The following is a 22,605-nucleotide window of genomic DNA, read 5'->3' as shown; positions in this document are numbered from 1 at the left end:
CCTCTGGCATAATCCCCTTCTTATGGACAATCAGCAGTTTTTCCGGAATTTCTCTCATCGACGAGCCTGTTGTCGAGATCGCCGTCAACACTACTGTCGCCGATGTTGCTGTCAACACCAGGCGCAGAGAGCTCTCCATCGTCGACAACATAGTAACCGTCGTCAATGTTACTGTCGACGATCCCATCGTCGACATGGTCGTTGTCACCGCTGCTGTCGATGTCGTCGTCGATGTTACCGGGGTCGACGCCACCATCGACGACACCGCAATAGGCAATGATGGTGACTTTGCAATTTTCTTCACCTCTATCTTCGTCGTCGACGACGATGGTTTCTTCGTCGACGATCCCGTGGACATTGTAGGTTTTTTAGATTTCTCCTCAGAAGGCATAGAAGACGGCTTTCTGAAGGGCTCTTTGACCTGAGGAGGTGACTTTGATGGCTCAGAAGTAGATTTCTTTGACAAATTTTACCTAGAAGTGTGTCCTTTACTCTCCTTTTACTTAGGTTGAGGAGATTTTGAAGGACTGCTCCCAGAAGACATATGAGTGGTCTTTTTGAGGGCCTTCCCAGGACGTTCCTCTGAGGAATGAGTATGAGGAGATTTTCTTCTTTTTTGAGATCTCCTAGATGTAGAGGAGGATCCCTCATCGCTGTCACTAGACATAACCTCCTTTCTGGCCTATAGCTTCTGAAGCAATATCAAAAGGCGTCCCTCATGATCTCTCAGAGTCTTACATACCTTGCAATCCTTGGCCTGGTGATCAGAGAATAGACAGTAAATACAGTCTGCATGAGGGTCATCCGTGTAGAGCCTCTTCTTTGAACAAGTAGCACAGACTCTAAATAGACCTTTCTACTCTTTCCCAGCCATTACTAAAAGAATGTACCTACCGACAGTCTAAAGTATTACCAAATCCAACTGAAGATGAAAGAACAAAGTTCAATACTTACCGACAACGTCAATATTGTGGTCGGAGGTAATACCGCATGCGGGATGGGCTGGGGGGCTCCCATAAAGGCTATGAATAATTCAGTAAAGAATTTGAACCATTCGATTACAGGAATCTTAGCGGGTTCCTCAATGGGTATAATTAGGCACATATTGCTCCATCCCGACAAAAGAGAGTTGTTCCATCACAATGGAGTTTGTCTGTCCACAAAAGGGATACAGATCTTTATACAGACTATATTGGGAGCTATTGTGGAGCACAGTCAGTGTTGAGGGGGATGGCGAGTGCGTCAGGGAGCTTCTCACCTTGTGGCGGAGCACTGACAATTAACAACAAATGGGCATGCACAACAATGGATGGACCCCATGAGGGGGTAGGATTGAAGTGTGCGCATGGTAGGCGGGGAGGGGGGACTTACCTGCTGGTGGTCATTGACTCTTCTGCCCTAACCCGCAACGTATTGAGTGAGTAGAATCTTAGGGAGGCTGCCTGCGTTCAGGTGCCCCGGTGGGCCGGTGCGGTAAGCGGTGCTCTTGATTTCAAGTAGTGCAATTGTTTGCTGTAGCACGTTGGGGCATGCTGGCACAATGTGTGCAGCAGAGTGGGTCTTTGGGGGGCCGAGAAGGCCTAGTTCAAATGTATGGCCCAGTTAAAGTTTTAGTGCAATGTCGAGTCTAATTTCTTTACTGCCTTTTACATGTGGATGTCGCTTCTGTGTGATGCCTTGATGCCCTGAATAATCATATATATATACCCATGTAGGATACCTTTACTCTTGTAGTGGTTTGTGATGAATTACCTGGCGATTTGATGAGAATAGAATTCACGCCTTGGACAACATAACCTGATTTTGACGGTTCTTGGGCACAGCAAGAGTGGACAGGTGATGGAGTGGGACATGACTGAGTGTCACGTTGTGCGCATACTATGAACAGGAGCCCCCCACGCCTAGGGGAGGGGTGCCCTTAGTAGAACCACAGGACCGAGCCTCCTCCGGGGCTGAGAAGAGGGGCTGGATGAGAAGGGGGCTGGTGATGTCACTGGGGAGTGGGGAGGAAAGAGAGCCGAAACTTAGGAGGTTATTTAAGGCAGCTTCCCAGGAGTCTCATCCTCTTTGTCCTCTCAGACCCAATGGAAGCCGTAGGAGCATCGTCAACCACCCACCCACCGGGCAGAAGAGAAAGATATAGCGCTGGCAGAGCGCTGACAGTTAATAACAAACGGGCATGCACAACAAGGGAGGTTCAGCGGCTGGATGGATCCCAGGAGGGGGTAGGAATGAAGTGTGTGCAGGGTATGCGGGGAGGGGGGATTGACCTGCTGATGGTGCTCGACTCTTCTGCCCTAACCCGTAACGTATGGACTGAGTAGAATCTTGGGGAGGCTGCCTGTGTTCAGGTGGGCCGGGTGGTAAGCGGTGCCCTGGATTTCAAGTAGTGCAATTGTTTGCTGTAGCACGTTGGGGCCTGCTGGCACAATGGGCCGAGACAGCCAAGTTCAATTGTATGGCCCGGTTAAAGTTTTAGTGTAATGTGGAGCCTAATTTCCTTAATGCCTTTTACATGTGGATGTCACTACTGTGTAATGCGTTGATGCCCTGAATAATCATATATATATCCATGTAGGATACTTTCACTCGTAGTGGTTTGTGGTAAATTATCTGCTGATTTTATGAGAATAAAATCTGCGCCTTTGGACAACATAACCTGATTCTGACAGTTCTTGGGCACAGCAAGGGCGGACGGGTGATGGAAGTGGGACAGGAGTGAGTGTCACGTTGTGCAGATACTATAGTAATTGGGTATTTTGCACACATTTCCTGTAGATATGAGTGGCAAAATTTGTAAAAAAAAATGGTAGAAAGCTAGACTGTTCATACCAAACAAAAACGTGCTGTTAGACTGAAATAAATAGTCAACTACTCCTGCGTAAGAAAGCTCCTTTTTACAGGGCGTCACCTCACACAGCAATAGTAAAATCTGTGCTTGAATGGTGGCTGGTGATATCTAAAGGCACCCAGACAGACACAGGAAAAGACACGCACACCTCATCAGCAGATTCCAGCATTACTACAGAAGTAACTACTTTAGTCAAGTGATAACTTCCGATGAAAAGGCTGAAGTCACAAAGGAGGAGATCACTTTTTAAATTAAGCTGGACTGGATAACCCATAAATAAAATTTTAGAAAATTCTCTTCTAGACGCTACATTTTATTCTATTGTGAGTGATTAAATACTAAAATAAACAGCAAAATCACCACATGGCTAAATTCATCAAATGTTTACTTGGCCTCTGGACCTTGCGAGCAGTACAAACCCCTTAAAAAGACTTAGGATTTCTTCCATATTCTAATCATGGATAACTATAACTCAAAGCGAAACAAAAGGGGATGATGGACGGAGCGTTTGAGCAAATCAAACACTCACCCCCAGTCAACTGATCTGGGTTTAATCCATCACCATTCTTTAGCTCACTCAGCTACCCCAGTTCAGACATGGCCATATGCAAATCAGTCTGACCCTGTGCCTCATGGGAACAGTCCAGCCCGAACTGCCAAGCCATGTCTTCCCTGGACCGGAAACAAGCTACCGAGGACCGGTATCTGGCATTTCTTCTGTCTTCAGCCCGGCTTGCTTGAATCCAGTGGCAAAGTGAGCAAGGGACTCACGTCTGAGCATACCCTGCCAACTTATGGCGAACAAAGAAAAACCAAAGGAAATGATGGACGGAACGTTGACAATACAAGCACTCACTCCCAGTCAACTGATCTGGGTTCAATCCATCACCGTTCTTTAGCCCACTCTGCCACTCCAGTTCAGACAGCTGGACTGTTCCCATGGGGCACAGGATCAGACTGATTTGCATATGGCCATGTCTGAACTGGGGTGGCTGAGTGAGCTAAAGAATGGTGATGGATTAAACCCAGATAAGTTGACTGGGGGTGAGTGTTTGATTTGCTCAAACGCTCCGTCCATCATCCCCTTTTGTTTCGCTTTGTTCGCCCTAAGTTGGCAGGGTATGCTCAGACGTGAGTCCCTTGCTCACTTGGCCACTGGATTCAAGATAGGCTGGCTGATGAGGATTATGAATTCAAAACCGGTCCCAGGATGCTTGTTTCCGGTCCAGGGAAGACATGGCTTGGCAGTTCGGGCTGGACTGTTCCCATGAGGCACAGGGTCAGACTGATTTGCATATGGCCATGTCTAAACTGGGGTGGCAGAGTGGGCTAAAGAACTGTGATGGATTAAACCCACATCAGTTGACTGGGGGTGAGTGCTTGTATTGTCAACGCTCCGTCCATCACTTCCTTTGGTTTTTCTTTGTTCGCCATAAGTTGGCATGGTATGCTCAGACGTGAGTCCCTTGCTCACTTTGCCACTGGATTCAAGCAAGCCGGGCTGAAGACGGCTGAAATACCAGAAAACGGTCCTCGGTAGCTTGTTTCCGGTCCAAGGAAGGCATGGCTTGGCAGTCCGGGCTGGACTGTTCCCATGAGGCACAGGGTCAGACTGATTTGCATATGGCCATGTCTGAACTGGGGTGGCAGAGTGGGCTACAGAACGGTGATGGATTAAACCCAGATCAGTTGACTGGGGGTGAGTGCTTGTATTGTCAACGCTCCGTCCATCATTTCCTTTGGTTTTTCTTTGTTCGCCATAAGTTGGCAGGGTATGCTCTGACGTGAGTCCCTTGCTCACTTTGCCACTGGATTCAAGCAAGCCGGGCTGAATACGGCTGAAATGCCAGAAACTGGTCCTCGGTAGCTTGTTTCCGGTCCAGGGAAGGCAGAGCTTGGCAGTTCAGGCTGGACTGTTCCCATGAGGCACATGGTCAGACTGATTTGCATATGGCCATGTCTGAACTGGGGTGGCAGAGTTGGCTAAAGAACGGTGATGGATTAAACCCAGATCAGTTGACTGGGGGTGAGTGCTTGTATTGTCAACGCTCCGTCCATCATTTCCTTTGGTTTTTCTTTGTTCGCCATAAGTTGGCAGGGTATGCTCAGAAGTGAGTCCCTTGCTCACTTTGACACTGGATTCAAGCAAGCCGGGCTAAAGGCGGCAGAAATGCCAGAAACCGGTCCTCAGTAGCTTGTTTCCGGTCCATGGAAGGCATGGCTCGGCAGTTCGGGCTGGACTGTTCCCATGAGGCACAGGGTCAGACTGATTTGCATATGGCCATGTCTGAACTGGGGTGGCAGAGTGGGCTAAAGAACGGTGATGGATTAAACCCAGATCAGTTGACTGGGGGTGAGTGCTTGTATTGTCAACGCTCCGTCCATCATTTCCTTTGGTTTTCCTAACTATAACTCAGTCACTGATCAAAGATCATGCAGTTAAAAGGAAATGCAACAAATGGTGCCAAATCCTAAAGGTGAAGATCAAAATATTTTACCTCCAGAAGGCAAGCTATCACAGCTAGTCCATCGGGTTGATAAGCAGCTTCAACAAAATCTGAATATTTTTCTGAATTCCAGTGAAGCAAGTGCAGCTGGAAAAAAAATAAACACAGTCATGTAAAACAACGTATTCACTGAACTATCTCAGAACTTGACTAGCCTTGTTATTATGTCATAGTGGCCAGGTTTTTTTTTATAATTCACGGTGTTGGAATAATGAATATTTCCTCTAATAAGCAAATCTTGCAAAGTGGGGGTGGCAAGAGAAGCAGTTCTCGTGTGTATTACAGAACATAGCAAAAAAGTTCAGATTTTTTTTTCTTCAAAAAGCTCATTTTATGAGTTTCAGGATTTCAGATCTCGTGAAGAGGGAATACACAAATTAGTAAAACTTCCAAGGGCACATAAATGCGCTAAAACGGGGTCCAACGAATCCATGGATCCGTCAATGACTTCTAAATATTAATATGGGGGCATAGGCATGAGCTGTAGCTATTTCCTGTTTCCCTGAACCAGCACTGCCTGCAGTGCTACTTTGACTCCTGAAGCTTTAGTAATTTCCCTGTTTCTGAACTAGCACTGCCTGCAGTGCTACCTTGACTCCTGAAGCTTTAGTAATTCCCTGTTCCTGAACCAGCACTGCCTGCCGTGCTACCTTGACTCCTGAGCCTTAGCTCAATTCTTGTTCCTGCCCCAGCACTGCCTTCTATGGTACTCTGTTTTCTTGATTCCTTAACTTGCACTATTCTAGTATACCCTTGTAGCCTGCCCTTCTGTATTTCCCTTTTCAGTCCCTGGCTTTCTTCCCATTTCCTTGTTCCAGTTCTAGTTTGCTGTCTTTCTATTCTGCTGTCTTGCTTTTAATACCTTATATGTTTGTTACCTGCTTTCTGCCGCCAAGTGTGCCCTGTGATTTCTTTCCTTTCCTATTTGGCACTTCTCCTTGCTACCTCCTTGTCTATTGTGCTTGTATTTAGTTCTACCCCTTTGTTGTTACTGCCTTGCGTGTTCCTGTTTGATCGCAAGGATCCTTGGGAAAAGCTGACTACCTAGGTGGTGTTTCTTGTTCACTGCGAGTATTGTCTTTGAGTTACATTTATAACATCACCATAGGTATAAGCTCCACAGACCCTGCCTTTGCATGCATATCCTATATGTGGGTATTTGCAGTCAGTATCTGTAACAGCAATTGTGGGTGAGAAACTTACTGAGCTTCAGTCTTACCATGTTGAGCTCCTGAGTGCTTTACCTCACAATCCCCTTTACTGTTAATGTTGTTTCATATATATGTCTTGGACATTAGTCATGGGTGTAGTTTTTCTGAATGCTAAAACGCCTCATGAGTGCCTGCCCTTTCTGAGTCTTACCCATCTTGTTCACTTATACAGGCTTCCCCTTTGGATCCCTTTTCTCCTCTCGCTCCCTGTGTGATCCTGGGCAGAACTGTACTACTCTTTCTGTGCACAGTACGTTTTCTACCCAGTCCCAAGCCCTTTTTCAAGTCTCTGACTGTGTTCCTGACATAGTCCCGGACAGTCCTGACAGTCCTGTGCTCACCATATCACAGGAGTCAAGCCAGCCTGGCTGAAGAGGGGTGATACCCCGAAACCGGTCCCAGGATGCTTATTACGGTCCAGGGAGGGCCTGGCCTGGCAATTTGTGTTGATCTACCTAGATAGCCATGGTATTACATGTTGCACTCTTCCAATCATTTGACCAGTCAGACTGAGTGTACGAAGGGCGCCCATTGGGTCGCACACAGAATTGCCTCTTCCTACCCTAGGACAGTAATGATTCTAGTTAGTAACAGTGTTCCCTCACATATTATGTCAATCGAGACTGGTGAGCAGGAACGTTATGTCATTGTACAAGGGATGCTCTGTAGCACCCCAGGTATTTTGGTCAGTGTTTATGGCCCAAACATGGAGGATTCCGAATAGTATTTGAAATTGTGGAGTCAAATCCTTAAGACGGCAACAGGCAAGATATTGTGGGGAGGTGATTTCAACACGTACATAGACCCCAATTTAGATAGGCCCGCCACAGTGGACTGGCATAGTGAGAAATCTTCTAAGGTGCTCCGGGCTTGGATGGAAGAGCATAGGATGGTGGACCGCAGGAGGTTCCGTCATCCCATGTGATGACGGAACTTCATGATGTAATGAGAGGGCACATTCAGATCTTCCATTCACAATTCCTGGTCCCAACTAGATTGGGATGTCAGGACCACTGTGAGCTGGATTTCTGTGTGCAGGAGCTTTAGCATCTTGAGTCCACGTGACAGCATGGAATGTTTTCTTCTCTGCCTGCTGCAGCAAAGATATGGTGTTTATATACTCAAAAGGTACCCCCAGGGGTTCTACCTTGCTGTGTCATGATGGCCATGGATGGCAAAAGGGATGACCCTGATGCATAGTTATTATACCGAAGATGCAGAAGATGGTAGTCCTGCAGTGATTCTGAGAATCCTCATGCATAATAAATGAGGCTGGTTTTTGGAGAAAGCCACGCAACATTTATGCAGCACCTAACTAGGTAAAAGGTCAGCACAAACCGGTTATGTAGTACAATGGCACGGTAAATATAGGTGAAAGGTTAGGTGACTATCCAAACCTATATTGGGGTACATTATAAATCATAACAATATGTTTTTGACCCCTGAGGCATGAGCCGGGTGGTTACTTATTTTAACTGTTCTTAAATTTCACTGTGTTCTTTACCCTTGTGTCCTTTCCCCCCTTGCAACTACCCCTGGCATTAGCGCTTGGTGCTCGAAGACATTACCCTAACGCTGCTGATTTAGTCACCAATTTCAGGGTGAAGCAGCCAGCTTAATTTTAAAATACACCTTTTGCACAATTAAGTTAGTGGCAGCAGATTCACTTGCTTGCCTTTACCCTTAACGACCGGCTGACTGCAAGGTCGGCATCCCTGGGGGCTCGGGCCGAGATTTCTGTGGCGGCCATCTTTGATAGGGATCTCCTCTTCTGGCGCTCGAGGCGCCGGTATAAAAACAAAGGACGCACTCTCATTCAGGAGATTGCTGTTTTGACCCCTGAGGCGTGAGCCGGGTGGTTACTTATTTTAACTGTTCTTAAATTTCACTGTGTTCTTTACCCTTGTGTCCTTTCTCCCCTTGCAACTACCCCTGGCATTAGCGCTTGGCGCTCGAAGACATTACCCTAACGCTGCTGATTTAGTCACCGATTTCAGGGTGAAGCAGCCAGCTTAATTTTAAAATACACCTTTTGCACAATTAAGTTAGTGGCGGCAGATTCACTTGCTTGCCTTTACCCTTAACGACCGGCTGACTGCAAGGTCGGCATCCCTGGGGGCTCGGGCCGAGATTTCTGTGGCGGCCATCTTTGATAGGGATCTCCTCTTCTGGCGCTCGAGGCGCCGGTATAAAAACATACGGCTATGACTCCGCGCAGCGGACGCGTACTACGGGCGCGCCGGATTCACGCCGGAGTCAAGCCAGAGTCCTGCCCGTCTGCGCCCGTCCGCGATCGACCGGGGCGCGGGCGGGTCTCCCTGGTCCTTTCGCGCCTATTGACCCTACAGGTACACACTGTAATACTTCTTATTACTACTCTAACAGGATCTGCTCTCCTTACGCCAGAGTCCGATTACTAGTTGCCATCATATTTTTCGGGCTGATTCACTGCCCCCTTATTGCGAAGTGTGTAACCAAATTCTACCGCCTCTGCAAAGGGGCGTGATAGAAGACACTAAATTAAATATGATATTATTAAACTGTAGATCCATGGCTAAGCACAAAACTGAGATTTATGAGTTGCTAAGAGACAGAAGTCCGGAAGCAAAGTTTCTCACAGAGGCATGGATGGATGATGCCTAATCTCCAGATGCTCTCGAAGCTATTCCCCCTGGATACAGTCTACTTAGGCTGGATAGAGAAAAACAACGTGGAGGTGGGTTAGCCCTTATCTACAAATCACATTTGGCATGCACCCTAGTTAAGACCTCACTACTTAATAGTGAGAGTGGTTTCTTTACTATAAGAGTTGGACCTAAGAATATTATTAATGGACTATTGATATACCGCCCGCCAGGAAGTACTGCTCACTTTGGGAACCAACTTCTGGAACTAACAACTCAATCAGTGCTAAGATATAAAAAGTTTCTCATCCTGGGTGATTTAAACATCCACTTCGATGATATAGAATGTAGAGAGGCGCAAGTTGTGCTTACGGCACTGAAACCCCTGGGGGTTAATTTGTTATCCACAGCACCCACACATCAACTTGGCCATCTTCTGGACCCTATTTTTGCCAACTGGGAGGGTATCAGAGTCCTACCCCCAATTGAAATAACTTGGTCGGACCATAGCATCGTCCCGTTCGACCTTAAGAGCGTGCCCCTAGAAACTAGACCTAGGATACCTCTTCCTCAGAAACGTACGGAATGGAAGAAATTTACCTCAGAAACGTTTGGAAATGCCCTATCAGAACATCCCCTACCCTTAGGTGATACCTTACATGAGGTATGGAGCAATTTTGAAAGGTGGATGTCCAACGCCTTGGATAAAGTAGCACCCTGGACTACCAAACCCCCGGCAAGGCAATCCAAAACCGCACCATGGTTTTCAGAAAAACTGAAATTGCCTAAAACTAAATGTAAAACCATGGAACGGAGCTGGAGAAAAAACTATGCTCCAGAACACAAAGCTCTCTATAAACTGGAATTAAAAAAATATCAAAAACTTGTAAGATCTGAGAAAAGTACTTATCTCAAAAACAGGATTGAGTTAGCAGACAATCCCACCAAAGAACTTTTTGCTATTTATACGGAGCTTACGGTCCCTACTAGACTGGAAGCTCAAGATACTTTTTCTAATGAGATATGCGACTCCGTTGCGGATTTATTTCTAGAGAAAGTCGATAAAATCCATGCCACTTTTAAACCCAGTGTCGATCCCTCAGGCCACCAAAGAGGCACGAGAGACAGTTCTGGGTCCATCAGGAAATCCCATCTTACATGCTTCAAAACACCTGAAAGACATGACTTACTAGTTATCATCAATAGCATACAATCCGGCTCTCCCAGCGACGTATGCCCTCCGCACGTTGCAAAGAAGTTATGGAAAGTATGCTAATTGACCATATTAGCCATATGGTAACACTGTCCTTTCGGGAATGTTATGTACCTTAAGCGTGGAAAACTGCCCAGGTGATCCCTGTTAAAAAGAAACCAAACATCCATATCTCTCAACTCCAAAATCTCCGCCCCATCTCCCTCCTACCTTTCTGCTCCAAAGTTGTAGAGAAGGTTGTGAATAAGCAGCTTATGGCATATCTTGAGGAGGAAGTCCTCCTCCATTCTTCCCAATCAGGATTTAGACCTGGCTACTCCACGGAATCGTCCGTCCTCTATTCCACCGAGTGCCTTAGAAAGCTAGTAGATGAGGGTGAGACAGCAGCGTTGGTGTTATTAGATCTAAGCGCAGCGTTTGACACCGTGCTGCACACAACGCTGCTGTCCCGACTCTCTGAGATGGGGGTGGAAGGATCAGCACTGGAGTGGATACGTTCCTTTCTGGTCAATAGGAGCTTCCAAATTCATTGCCACCCTTCAGGTCATCCATTAGGAAGGTGAGCCACGGGGTTCCTCAGGGCTCAAGTTTGAGCCCTACTTTGTTCAACATCTATATGGAACCCCTGGCTCACGTGGTGGAGGCATTCGGGTGGCCATTGTTAGTTACGCTGATGACACCCAACTAATACTCAAGCTCACGCCCGACCACAGTGATGATGCCACTAATTTTTCCAACTGTTTGTCATCAGTGGCATCATGGATGAATAATAACTGCCTGTGCCTTAATGGCGAAAAAACAGAACTGCTAGTGGTGGGGAAAGGAGTATCTGCCTGGTCTCATAGGTGGTGGCCTACCGATCTGGGTAGCCCGCCCACTCCTGTGGATTCGGTAAGAAATCTTGGCGTGATGCTTGACTCGGACCTTTCCTCCAAGTCACACGTTAACAAGGTGACAGGTAGATGTCTCAGCGTACTAAGGGTCCTTCGTAAGGTTCTGGATCTCCTCCCCATAGGGGCCAGACAGACTATTGTCCATGCCTTGGTGACCCCCCACCTTGATTATGGAAATGCCCTGCTAGCAGGCTTGAGTGTGAAAGGACTCCACCAACTTCAGTGTGTCCAGAACGCTGCTGCACGACTTGTGCTTGGGCTTCCTCGCAGAGCCTCTGGGAAGACCGCGCTGGCAAAGCTTCATTGGCTCCCTGTCAGGGAGCGGATCAAATTTAAAGTCCTTTGTTTTGCACATCGTATCGCACAAGGTAAAGGCCCGAACTATCTTCAGAATCTCCCCAGTATACATCGTCCCACCCGGAATTTAAGATCTTCCGGCACAATGTTGTTCAAACTTCCTCGAGTCAAGAGGGCCAGGATGGGTGGCCGCTCATTTAGATACTTGGCCTCTAAACAGTGGAACGAACTCCCGTTACATCTTCGCATGGAACCTTCGGAAACTAGATTCCGGGGTAAACTTAAGACATTCCTGTTTCCCATTAAGTAATTCTTCCTTCCAATGGCTCTACTATCACCTGCCTTTTGAAATCTTAGCAGCAATTAGCGCGGGGACACACTGTCTTCTGTGTAACCAGGCGTTCAATAAATGGTTTATTATTATTATTATTATTAAAAACAGCTATAGCTGTGCTCACCAATTGTGAAGCACCCGGGCTTGATGGTCTCACCAGAAAATGTTATTAAGGAGTTTGCCTCCATTCTTGCTCCTCATTTCCATGCCTTATATATAGAAGCATGCCAATAGCCCTATTGAAGACTGACAAGGGACAGAAATGTTGTGTGTCATACCCTCCCTGTTGGACTTGGCCCTTTTTGCAGGGTCATCCATGAACTTTTTGCCTCCCTCCTGTATTTTATCTGACCTGTTTATGTTGGTTTTATGACTCTGGGCACTTTACCACTGCTGATCAGTGCTAAAGTGCATATGATCTTCCTATTGTAAATTGATGTAGGAATTAGTGATTCCATGATTGGCTGATTTGCTTTACTGGTTAGAGCCTAGTACAGTGCACTGAGAGTGCCCAGGGCTTGTAAACCAAATGCTGCTAGCGGGCTTGCAGCACTGATTGTGCCACCCACAGAAGCAGCCTGTAAAAGTGTGTCTAAGACCTGCCATTGCAGAACCTGTGTGGGTCTGGTATTGCCATGCTCACTGAGCAAGTGCACCCACTTGCCAGTCCCTAAACCTTCCATTTTCTTTATATCAGACACCCATATGGTAGGCCCAAGGGCAGGGTGCATTGTAAGTATAAGGTAGGACATGCCCTGGTGTGTATGGCATGTCCTAGTAGTGAATTACAGCCATTTTTGTGTTTCACTATTGCAAGGCTGCCTGTTCTCCATGGGCCAGAATGGGCAGTTAGATTATTACATCTTATAATCCTAACTGACTCAGGGAACATGGTAAAAAATTCGAGTTTAGTATGCCTGAACTCAGAATGATAAAATACATCTTTTAGTGAAGTTGATTTTAACATTCTGTGCTTGAAAATACCACTTTTAGAAAACAGGTATTTTCTTGTGTAACTATCCAAGCCTGCCTCTGCTAGGTTGTGTATTTCTTGTCTAGAGTTTGATTGACAGGGCTGGGGGATTCCAAGAGACATGGTGAGTCAACCCAGTGGTGAATAGAGAGATCTGCATCTAGATGGGAGGGAGGAGTTGCACCTGGGACCTGAATAGGGCTGTGCCTTCCCTCTACAATGCTGGCTCCACCTCCTGTGGTGCGTCTGATGTCTCTGCCCTGCACTGTGAAAGGAGAGAAGGAGTCATGTCAACAGAGTGCTCCAGAGCTTTGCCTTCCCTCCACAATGCTGGCTCCACCTCCTGTGGGGCACCTGATGTTTCTGCCTTGCACTGTGAAAGGAAGAAAGTAGTCATGTCAACAGAGTGCTCCAGAACTGGTTTGGACTGGGCAAAGGCCCCTCTGCCCTCAGAGGACACATTATTTTGGGGTATAAGTATTGGGACCCTGATCCCAAGAAATGAGATCACTTTTGGTCAACAAGATAAAACCTTTGCTGAGGAGAGGAACCTGAGGAAACTGAGGAGAGACTATCCCTAAGCTGAAGTGCTGCTTGGGGATTGGCCTGCAGTGGTTGCCTGACTGCCAAAGAAAGGAGAAAGGACTTTTGTATGATTTATTTCAACTTGTGAAGGATCTCCAAGGGCTTGAGAGAAGAGCTTGCCTCCTGCTGAAGTCTCAGGGACAACAGACTTCAACCCCCAGCTCCCCAGAGTTCTTTGGAAGTGCCTGCTGCTGTTGTGGGCCTTCTGAGGGACTGCGTGCCGCAAGGAGCTGGAAGCACGACTCAAGAGAAAGAAGCGTATCGCCGTCGCATCATTGAACAAGGGTGTCGCCGCTGTAGCTGACGCATTGCACCGCATCTCAAGAAACGTCCCTTAAACCCGAAGAAGCGTGTCGCTGTCGCAGCCACTGCTGGCGCATCGTGGATGTCGCCACTGTAGCTGATGCATTGCACCGCATCTCAAGAAACGTCCCGCAACCCCGAACAAGGGTGTCACCGTCGCAGCCGCTGCCGTCACATCGTGGATGACACTGTCGTAGCTGATGCATGGAACAGCATCAAGAGAAGCGTCTCGCAAACGAGGAAGAAGCGTGTCGCAATCGCAGCCGCTGCCATCGCATCACTGAGTAAGGATGTCGCCGCTGTAGCTGTCGCATTGCACCGCTTCACAAGAAGCGCCTCGCATCCACGGAGAAGCGTGCTGCCATCCCATCACTGAACAAGGGTGTCGCCGCTGCAGTTGTCGCATCGAGCGGAAGCGTCTTGCATCCTCGGAGAAGAGTGACGCCACCAAAGCCGCTGTCGTTGCATCACTGAACAAGGGTGTCGCCGCTGCAGCTGACGCATCGAGCCGAGACTTCTCGCAACATCGGAGAAGTGTGCCGCATCAGGAAGAACTTGCCGTCTTTATTTCTTTGCACCTTATCTTTGCCGCTTTTCCATCTTGCAACTCTTTCGTTGCCCTGCGTGTCGCATATTAAGGTACATTGACTCAAAGTGTCGCATTTTAAGAACTAAAGAGAACTAAGCTAAAGCTACCATTTTAAGTACAGTAATGTGGATTTTTGTTGTTTGTGGTCTTGTGATAAGTCTATATAAAGAATACTTATTTTTTATATAAAGCCTGTGTGGTGTCCATCTGTAGTGTTGTCACTTGATTACTGTATGTGTTCACAAATGCTTTACACACTGCCTCTGAGATAAGCCTGTCTGCTCGTGCCAAGCTACCAAGGGGGTGAGCAGGAGTTATTTTAGGAGTGTGCCCCCTTACCCTGACTAGAGGCAAGGGTCCCTATTTGTCACAAGTACCTACCTGTGCCCACTAGAGACCCCCAAATCTAACACTCCCCAATCTCTTATTAATGCAGATGTAAAGATATTAGCTAAGGAAATAGCTGCCCATCTGCAGCCTCTTCTCTCTAGCCTTGTGCTGCTGGATCAGGTGGGTTTCATACAGAGACTCCACAACACATAACTTCTGCACTATATTTACGCAGCTTCATCAGTTGAACCCCATCCTTGAGGCAGCGACAGTCCTATTCGATGCGACTAAGTCCTTTGATTCAGTCAAATGGGGATATATGTTTGCGACTTTGCAGCGCACGGGACTCCCTCTCTGCTTCTTGCAGTGGATAAAACTACTTTACATTTCGTGTTCATGTTAATAACCGAAAAACTGACAAAGACTCCTGTTCTTACTCATAGTCAATGCGAAGAACTGGCTCTCTTTTTCATTGATAAAACTGATAACATACACATGAGATATCAAAGAAAAAACAAACCTGATATTAGGTCAGAAGTAGAAGAATCATCCAATACCAGTGAGGCTCCTGTAATATTCTGATTCTCAAAACAATCCTAGATCCCCTCTCAAACTGTCTACCTGGGCTCCCATGGACTTTTCCTTCTTTAATTGCCTTCTTTTGAATACTAAATCTGGACCTCCAATAGATCTAGGGTGGCTGGATCCCTCCATTTTAGTAATGAAAATGGAGCTTCTAAATGCCTCTTTAATGGACAGGACAGGTCCGCGTGGATGGAAACATGCTATGGTCCTTCCCCTCCTTAAAAAGCCAATTCAGCTCCCTATTGCACTTCGGTAAGACGCCTGGGCCAGACGGCTTCCCGCAGGAATATTATGTGGCCTACCGCGACTTACTTGTCCCCCAAATGGTTGACTTCTTCCAACGTTAGGTAAAGATGGGATCTTTCTCCACGGAGACCGATGTGGCCACTATCGTGGTTATTCCTAAGACCCAACCACCCTCTCTCTACTGCCCTGACTACAACCCAATCTCCCTCATCAATACTGAGATGAAAATCTTTGCCACTGCCTTGGCCCACGCCTCCGCCCCCTCCTGCACGATTTTGTCCACCAGGACCAATGTGGCTTTATGTCTGCCCCCGGTACCCGGCATTCCATACTTCGCCTCCATCTTGCCCTCGCACACCGTCACCAGCTCACCCTGTATCTGGCCCTGCTCTTCATTGACTTTGAAAAGGCCTTTGACACAGTTGACTGGATGTACTTAAAGGCTGTGCTCCCTCTGATGGTATTCGGCCCCTCATTTAGGTGTCTCATCTGAGTCCTGTATTCCTACCCCAAAGCAAGGGTCCTGATCAACGGTGCCTTCTCAGAGGCATTTCCCATCCGTAGAGGCACCTGTCAGGGTTGCCCCCACTCCCCGCTCTTATTCACACTGGCGATGGAACCCTTGGCCTGTCTCATACGCAATGATCCCCACATCCGGGATCCTCACCACATAGATAAAATCGTCCTATACGTGGACGATGTCCTCCCTTTCCTAGCCAAAACTGAGAGCTCCGGCCCACGTTGCTTGGAAACCCGCCATGCCTTTGAGAAGGTCTCAGGCTTATGGCTCAACCCAGCGAAGTCCACCCTAGTCCCCCTCCATCCATCGCGGGCCTGCTTCGATTGGCATTCGACCATCCCTTTGCGCAGGCAGTCATTCAAATACTTGGGAATTTGGGTGACCTTACTTACGGAGCTTGAATGGGCCCTCAACCTTACACCCCTTTCATCAAAGCTAAGGCAGACCTCAAACGTTGGCAATCCCTCCCGCTTAACCCTTTTGGCAGAGGTGTGCTTTTTAAAATGATGATTGTCCCCCATTTTTTATATATTCTACAAAACATAACCTTTCATCTTCCGGGGAGTTGGTTCCGCGAAATTGAGGGTCTGCTCACTCGGTTCTTGTGGAAGGGTGGGAGGCCATGTATGGCCCTGGCCCACTGTCGGACACCCCCCTATGACAGTGGCATGGGCATGACTAATCTCCACCTTTATTATTTGGCCACTAGACTCATTGTTATCCATGACTGGTTCACTGGCGGCTGGTCCGATCCGGCGTACTGGGTTGAACTCAGGACTTTGGACTTTCCGCAGCTCCAGGCCTACTTGTACGGGGCCCCCATACCAGAAATCCTCACCCCTGTCACTAGGGCAGTCTTACTGGCTTGACGCTCTGCCTTGCATTACACAAGATGGATGGGAAGGTCACACAACACACACCCTTGTGGCATGGTACCTGGCTACGCTAGACTTCGACCCTGCAGGGCTTTCCGCAGTGGGATCAAATAGGGATTTCGCTCCATGGAGATATCTGGGTGTGAGATCAAATTATAGCCTTTTCAGACTTGCAGCAGCGCCACTCCCTTCACACCAATCAATTTTACAAATATTTGCATCTTAGCCACGCTCTCACTGAACACATCCATCGGCCACCTCCCTTCCCGAATTCAACCCCTTGGAGGCCCAGGTTATGATGGGGAATTTAGGCAGAGGAGGGGTGTCACAGATCTATCGCTCCCTGGTGAACAATGTCCCTGCAACCCTGGATTCACTGCGTGCTCGCTGGGAGGAATGGCTTGGCCCCCTGGAGGAAGCAGACTGGCGGGATGCTCTCATGGCTTCCAAAACTTTGACAACCTCCTCCAAGTAACGCCTTATCCAACTCTACTAGCTCCACACAGCATATCTTACTCCTGCATGTCTGTATAGGGCTAGGCTGCGCTCCTCCCCAGCCTGTGTGCCGTGCGACCATGCCCCAGCCGATTTTTACGATATGGTCTGGCAGTACCCTGCCCATGATTCCTTCTGGGCGGGTATGGAATCAGAGCTTACACTGCCCTGAGGTGGGCGGTTCCCCACGACCCATTGCGTCTCCTCCTATGAGTGTTCGATGGACTGGATGGCTCTCGAGCCGATAAATGTTTGCTGGGCACTGCGGTTGCGGTGGCCAAGCGAGACATTGCGGCGGCCTGGTCTCAGGCCAAACCCCCTACTGTACGGAAATGGCGAAGAGGGGTGGATTGATGCACGGCCCAGGAAGAACCTCTCTTTGAGGCAAGGGGATGTCCTGAAATGTTTGAAAAGATCTGGGATAATTGGCTCAACCTGTTGTTTCAATTGCTGTGCATGCCCTCGTTTATCTTGCTATACTTACGAAATGGTCTACTCTGAGACCCTGTACTCAGGCATATATCACCGCTCTTACTGCTAATGGTCTTAGATACATTGTGCATGATTCTGCTGTCGGTGTGAAATTTTGTTTTTACCCAAATGCTAATAAATGTGATTATTAAAAAAAAAGCCAATTTTGATCCCTCCATCCCATCTAACTTCCGACCTCATCATTGCTCTCCACTTATACAAATATTATGGAGAAGCATGTAAATGGCTAGCTGATCTCCTTCGTGGAAACCTGGAATTTTACTCACACCTCCCAATTAGGTTTTAGAGCTGTTTTTTCTCCAGAAACCACACTGTTGTGGGTGATGGAAATGCTAAGGCACCGTTTAGATGAAGGAGAAACTGCAGCACTTATTTTATTAGCTCTCAGTGCCGCTTTTGACACAGTATTCCATCATATTTTGGAGAAAGCCTTACAATCATTAGGCTTGGAGGGAATTGCGTTAGAATGGGTTTGCTCCTTTCTTAACGATCAAACCTTCCAGGTCTCTTCAGCCATGACCTGAGTGAATTCCCATACATCCCCTTATGGTGTTTCACAGGGTTCACAGCGGAGTACCCTGCTATTTAATATATATGTCTGCCCTTTAACGGAGGGGGCTGAAAAAGTAGGACTGCCTCTTTTTTCCTATGCTGACGACACACAGATTATCTTTCCTCTCTCCTCGTCACAATGACATATGCCCTCGATCTTAACCTAGGACAGAGTAAGGTGGCCTTGTGGATGCAAAATAACCTGCTTAAACTAAATGGCGACAAGACAGAAGTCATGATCTTAGGCAAAAGACATGACCTCTGGGGTCCACAACATTGGGACCCTGAATTAGGTTCTCTTTCCACGCTAGTGTTCGGAACCTGGGTTTCATTATTGTTGAACATCTATCGATGAAACAGCGCATGACTAAGATCTCCTCCTCCTGCTTCGCAGTCTTGCGCTGGTTAAAGAAGATCTTATGGTTGATTCCTCTCTCAGTCGAGAGAACTGTGGTTCAGGCTCTTGTTATTTAAAGACTGGACTACGGCAATGCCCTCTATCTGGGAGCAGATAAATCAACCATCCAGAGGCAACAATTGATGCAAAACGTGGCTGCTAGACTATTGTTCCAACTGCTGAAGTTTTCTTCTGTGTCAGGGTGTCTTCATAAGTTACAGTGGATATCGGTGTCGAATCGGGTCAAAATTAAAGCAATTTGCTATATGTTCAAAATTAAAACAGGTTTGGACCAAAAATATTTGCAAGATTTGATGAAGGGCACAGTCTGCTTCGCCCTTTGCGCTCTGCTCAGCACATTCGCTTTGTTTTTTTTTGTTGGTTTTTTTTTGGTTCTCATTTTTGGGATCTTGTTGTACAAGCAACAGGGTCACCTCTCACTAGATGCCCTCGGAGTTAAGGTGGGAACCATGGCTTGATGCCAACCATTGCCATTTTACATGAGTTAACATACCTCTGTTCCAGCCCCATTAGAACTCATAAAGAACGTGATTGCGTTGGTTAAATCATTGGACAACCCCTTCCTAACCTACCAACTATATGTATCCCACAGATCCCAGTGCTTTGTACACTTGGATTCCCCTCTGATCCAAATTCCTAAATGTATCTACTGAGCGGACCCAGTCCTCAACCTTCGGAGGAGCGGGAAGAATACAATTTATACAAATCTCACGTCTAGCAATCAGAATAAGTGTAAACAAAAGGTGTTTCTGATTTTTTGTTAAAATAGTGTTAGAATCATTGATATCCAATATGCCAAAAATAACATTAAAGGTTCTTACCTTAATTGTCGTGTTTAAGCTATCATCAATAATCTTACCAATTTCACTCCAGAATGTGTCTAGGTGATGACATGAGTGAAACTTGTGTATATCATTTGCTTCCCTCTCACCACATTTTGGACATTTCTTGGTCACCTGGGCGTTCATTTTTGACAATTTTTTGGGGGTTCAATATGATCTGTGCAAGGTAAACAAATGATTTTTCCTAAGAGGTGTAGAACTAATAATGTGCCATAAAAAAGTGCAGGATACTTGCCAAGCTTGCTGCAAGTCTTGAGGCGGGTAGATCTTCTTCCACTTAAGATCTGGAGTTTCGTTTCCACCCTTTTTCTTCTCCACCAAGTGCCAATACCACTTCGATACTTCTTTCTTCCCAAGGGCCCACATGCATCAAGCATTTTTGTAGTCGCAAACGGTGCGATTTCTTAAAATCGGCCGTTTGCGAATGCAAAAGTGCTTTTTGGGATGCATGAAGCAATTTTAGAATTCGTAACATGTTTGCGAATTCTAAAATTGCGGGTGCTTTTAAGAAGTCGCAGATGTGCGATTTCTTAAAAGCAATGCATCATTATTTTAAAAAGTGAAAATTCGCAAATAGGGTGCCAAATTTACCGAGTGGTTGAACCACTCGGTAAATTTGGAAAAAGTGTTTAAAATGTTGAAAATGCTTTTTTTTCAACATTCATGTTACGGACACACATGTCCTTAGGACATGTGTGTGTCCAACATGATGCGAAAAATACATTTCAGGGGTGCATGGGGGGGTCCTTTGGACCCCCCCCCTGCACCCATGAAATTTTCTAAGTGCCACTCGCAATTTGCATTGACTCCTATGGGCCTTTTGGCCCATAGGAATCAATGGGAATTGCGAAAATTAACTTAAGAATTCGGTATTTCTTTGGGATTCGGTAAAAATTGCGATTTTTACCGAATCACAAAGAAATACCGAAAAAAATGATGTATAGCATTTTGCACTTCTTAATTTGCGATTCCTTATTTTTCGCAAATTAAGAAATGCAAAATGACACAATGATGCATGTGGGCCAAGGTCTTTAGGCAGTTCACCCTTTACGTTCTCAACATAATCTGGCCACGTTGCTTAATCTTTAGACCAGCTAACCAAACTGGTAAAACTTGAACCTAGATATTTTGTTCTTTGTCCTTTCTATTAACTCGTCCCAAGATTTTAAATTTCCATCATCCAGTAACTCTCCCCACTTGATGATCCCAGCCCTTTTCAGTGAACCTGCTAATGAGTCTTTCAAACAATCAGTGGTTCCTGGAGAGTTCCATATCGGTGCTTGGGGACTATAGTATGGGTATCGCCATAGTTTCCTTATATCTGACCATAGTTTAAAGGCTGATCTTGGCACCTTTAGTCTGATTTATTTGAAGAACTTTTGGTGGCCGAACTTATAGAGGCAATGGTCATGTTTAGTCACTGCTTTCCAGTAAGGAGGGTATGACTCATAATCCCGAAAGAGATGCCTTATGTTCTTAAAGTAGAAAGCTTTATAATATGAAATAAGATCCGAGCTAGCTATGCCGCCTTGGTTCTTTTTCTGAGTCAACTTCTTCCAAGCTATCCTAACACTCATAGAAGCCCAGATAAAAGAATTTATCTCCCCCTGTATTTTTTTTAAACTCCAAGAATAAAACTATTCTGTTAAAAACAAAAGTAAATTTTGGTAGGATAGCCATTTTTATTACATTAGCTTCACCCCATAAAGGAAAAAGATAAGTAACTCCAGGACTTCAATAATTTCCTCATCTCCTTCGCTTTTAGATCCAAGTTTACCTGTGCGATATCGCCAGTATTCTCTAAGACTTGCATCCCAAGGTATTTGATTTTTCTTTTGGACTCAATTTGTGGAGTAAATATGTTCCAATGCATTACCTTGGTTTTATCATGAATTATTTGATATCTGGAAATTTCCCCAAAACCTGTTAATATTCTGCTTATGTTATTAAATAACTGATTTAGGTTACACGCAGAAGGAGGGGTCTTTACCCGGTTTTAGTATCAGGTTATCGTCACCTCGTTCCAGGATTTAGGAATTGGAAGGCCCTCCAAAAAGACAGCGTTGAAAAGATCAGTTAAACTAGGCGCAAGGAAGCCCTTCAAGGTTACATAGAGTTCATTAAGTATAGCTTCAGGGTCTGCTGCTTTACTTCTTTCAAGATTATTGATTACATCCAGCACCTCATTTACAGTGATATCTGCGTTTAAAATTTTACAAGAGTCTATATCTAGCTTCGAGACAGGTGCTTTATTTAAGTATGTATCTACAGCTGTGGATGAAGGTGCTAGATCCTCCTCATATAGAGACTGAAAAAAATTCTCAAAGGCTTCTTCAATACCTGGCTTGTCCTTTGTTATTTGCCCCCCCGTTTCCCTTATGGATAGCTGTAATCTTATTTCTATTTGACTTCATTTTAAGCTTCCAAGCTAGCAATTTACGGCTATTTTCCCCAAATTCATAATTTGACAAAGTGCTAGCTTGCCATTTTCTCCTTATATTTTCTTCTAGGTCTAAGGAGAGCTCCGGTTTCAATTTCATTATTTCATCATTTAAGCTATTTTGTTCTTCCTCAGAGGTTATGACTTCTAAACTGGCTTGTCTCTCTAATAATTCAGCCTCTATTCGAGAAATGTTAAGTGTCTTTGCTTTGTTTTCACCTATCGCTATGCCTGCAAGTGTACCTCTAATAACAGCTTCATATGCGTCCCAGACTATCATTTTGGACACCTCCCCTTCCCCATTTTCCTTAAAGTAGTTTTCCGTTGTAGATCTTAGTTCATCAATAACTTGTTGGTCTAAAAGAAGTGTTTGATCAAGAGTCCACCTTTTCTCACCCTGACCTGGCTCAAGCTTAATATTCAGTTGGAC

At 46.1% G+C, this 22,605-nt stretch overlaps 1 protein-coding gene across 1 annotated transcript in view; it reads right to left on the bottom strand.

Moving 5' to 3' along the window:
• Positions 1–22,605, bottom strand: part of LOC147724392 (carbonic anhydrase 13-like) — a 606,911-nt gene that overhangs the window by 279,961 nt on the left and 304,345 nt on the right. Inside the window, exon 4 of the mRNA XM_086918033.1 lies at positions 5,350–5,445. Coding sequence (XP_086774159.1) covers positions 5,350–5,445 — 96 coding nt within the window. The remainder of the gene's footprint in view (positions 1–5,349; positions 5,446–22,605) is intronic.

Source organism: Lissotriton vulgaris, chromosome 4_1 (genome assembly GCF_964263255.1).
Source record: "Lissotriton vulgaris chromosome 4_1, aLisVul1.2, whole genome shotgun sequence".
Lineage (NCBI taxonomy): Eukaryota > Metazoa > Chordata > Amphibia > Caudata > Salamandridae > Lissotriton > Lissotriton vulgaris.
The sequence above is the reverse complement of the archived record's forward strand: the minus strand, read 5'-3'. Positions and strand labels throughout refer to the sequence as shown.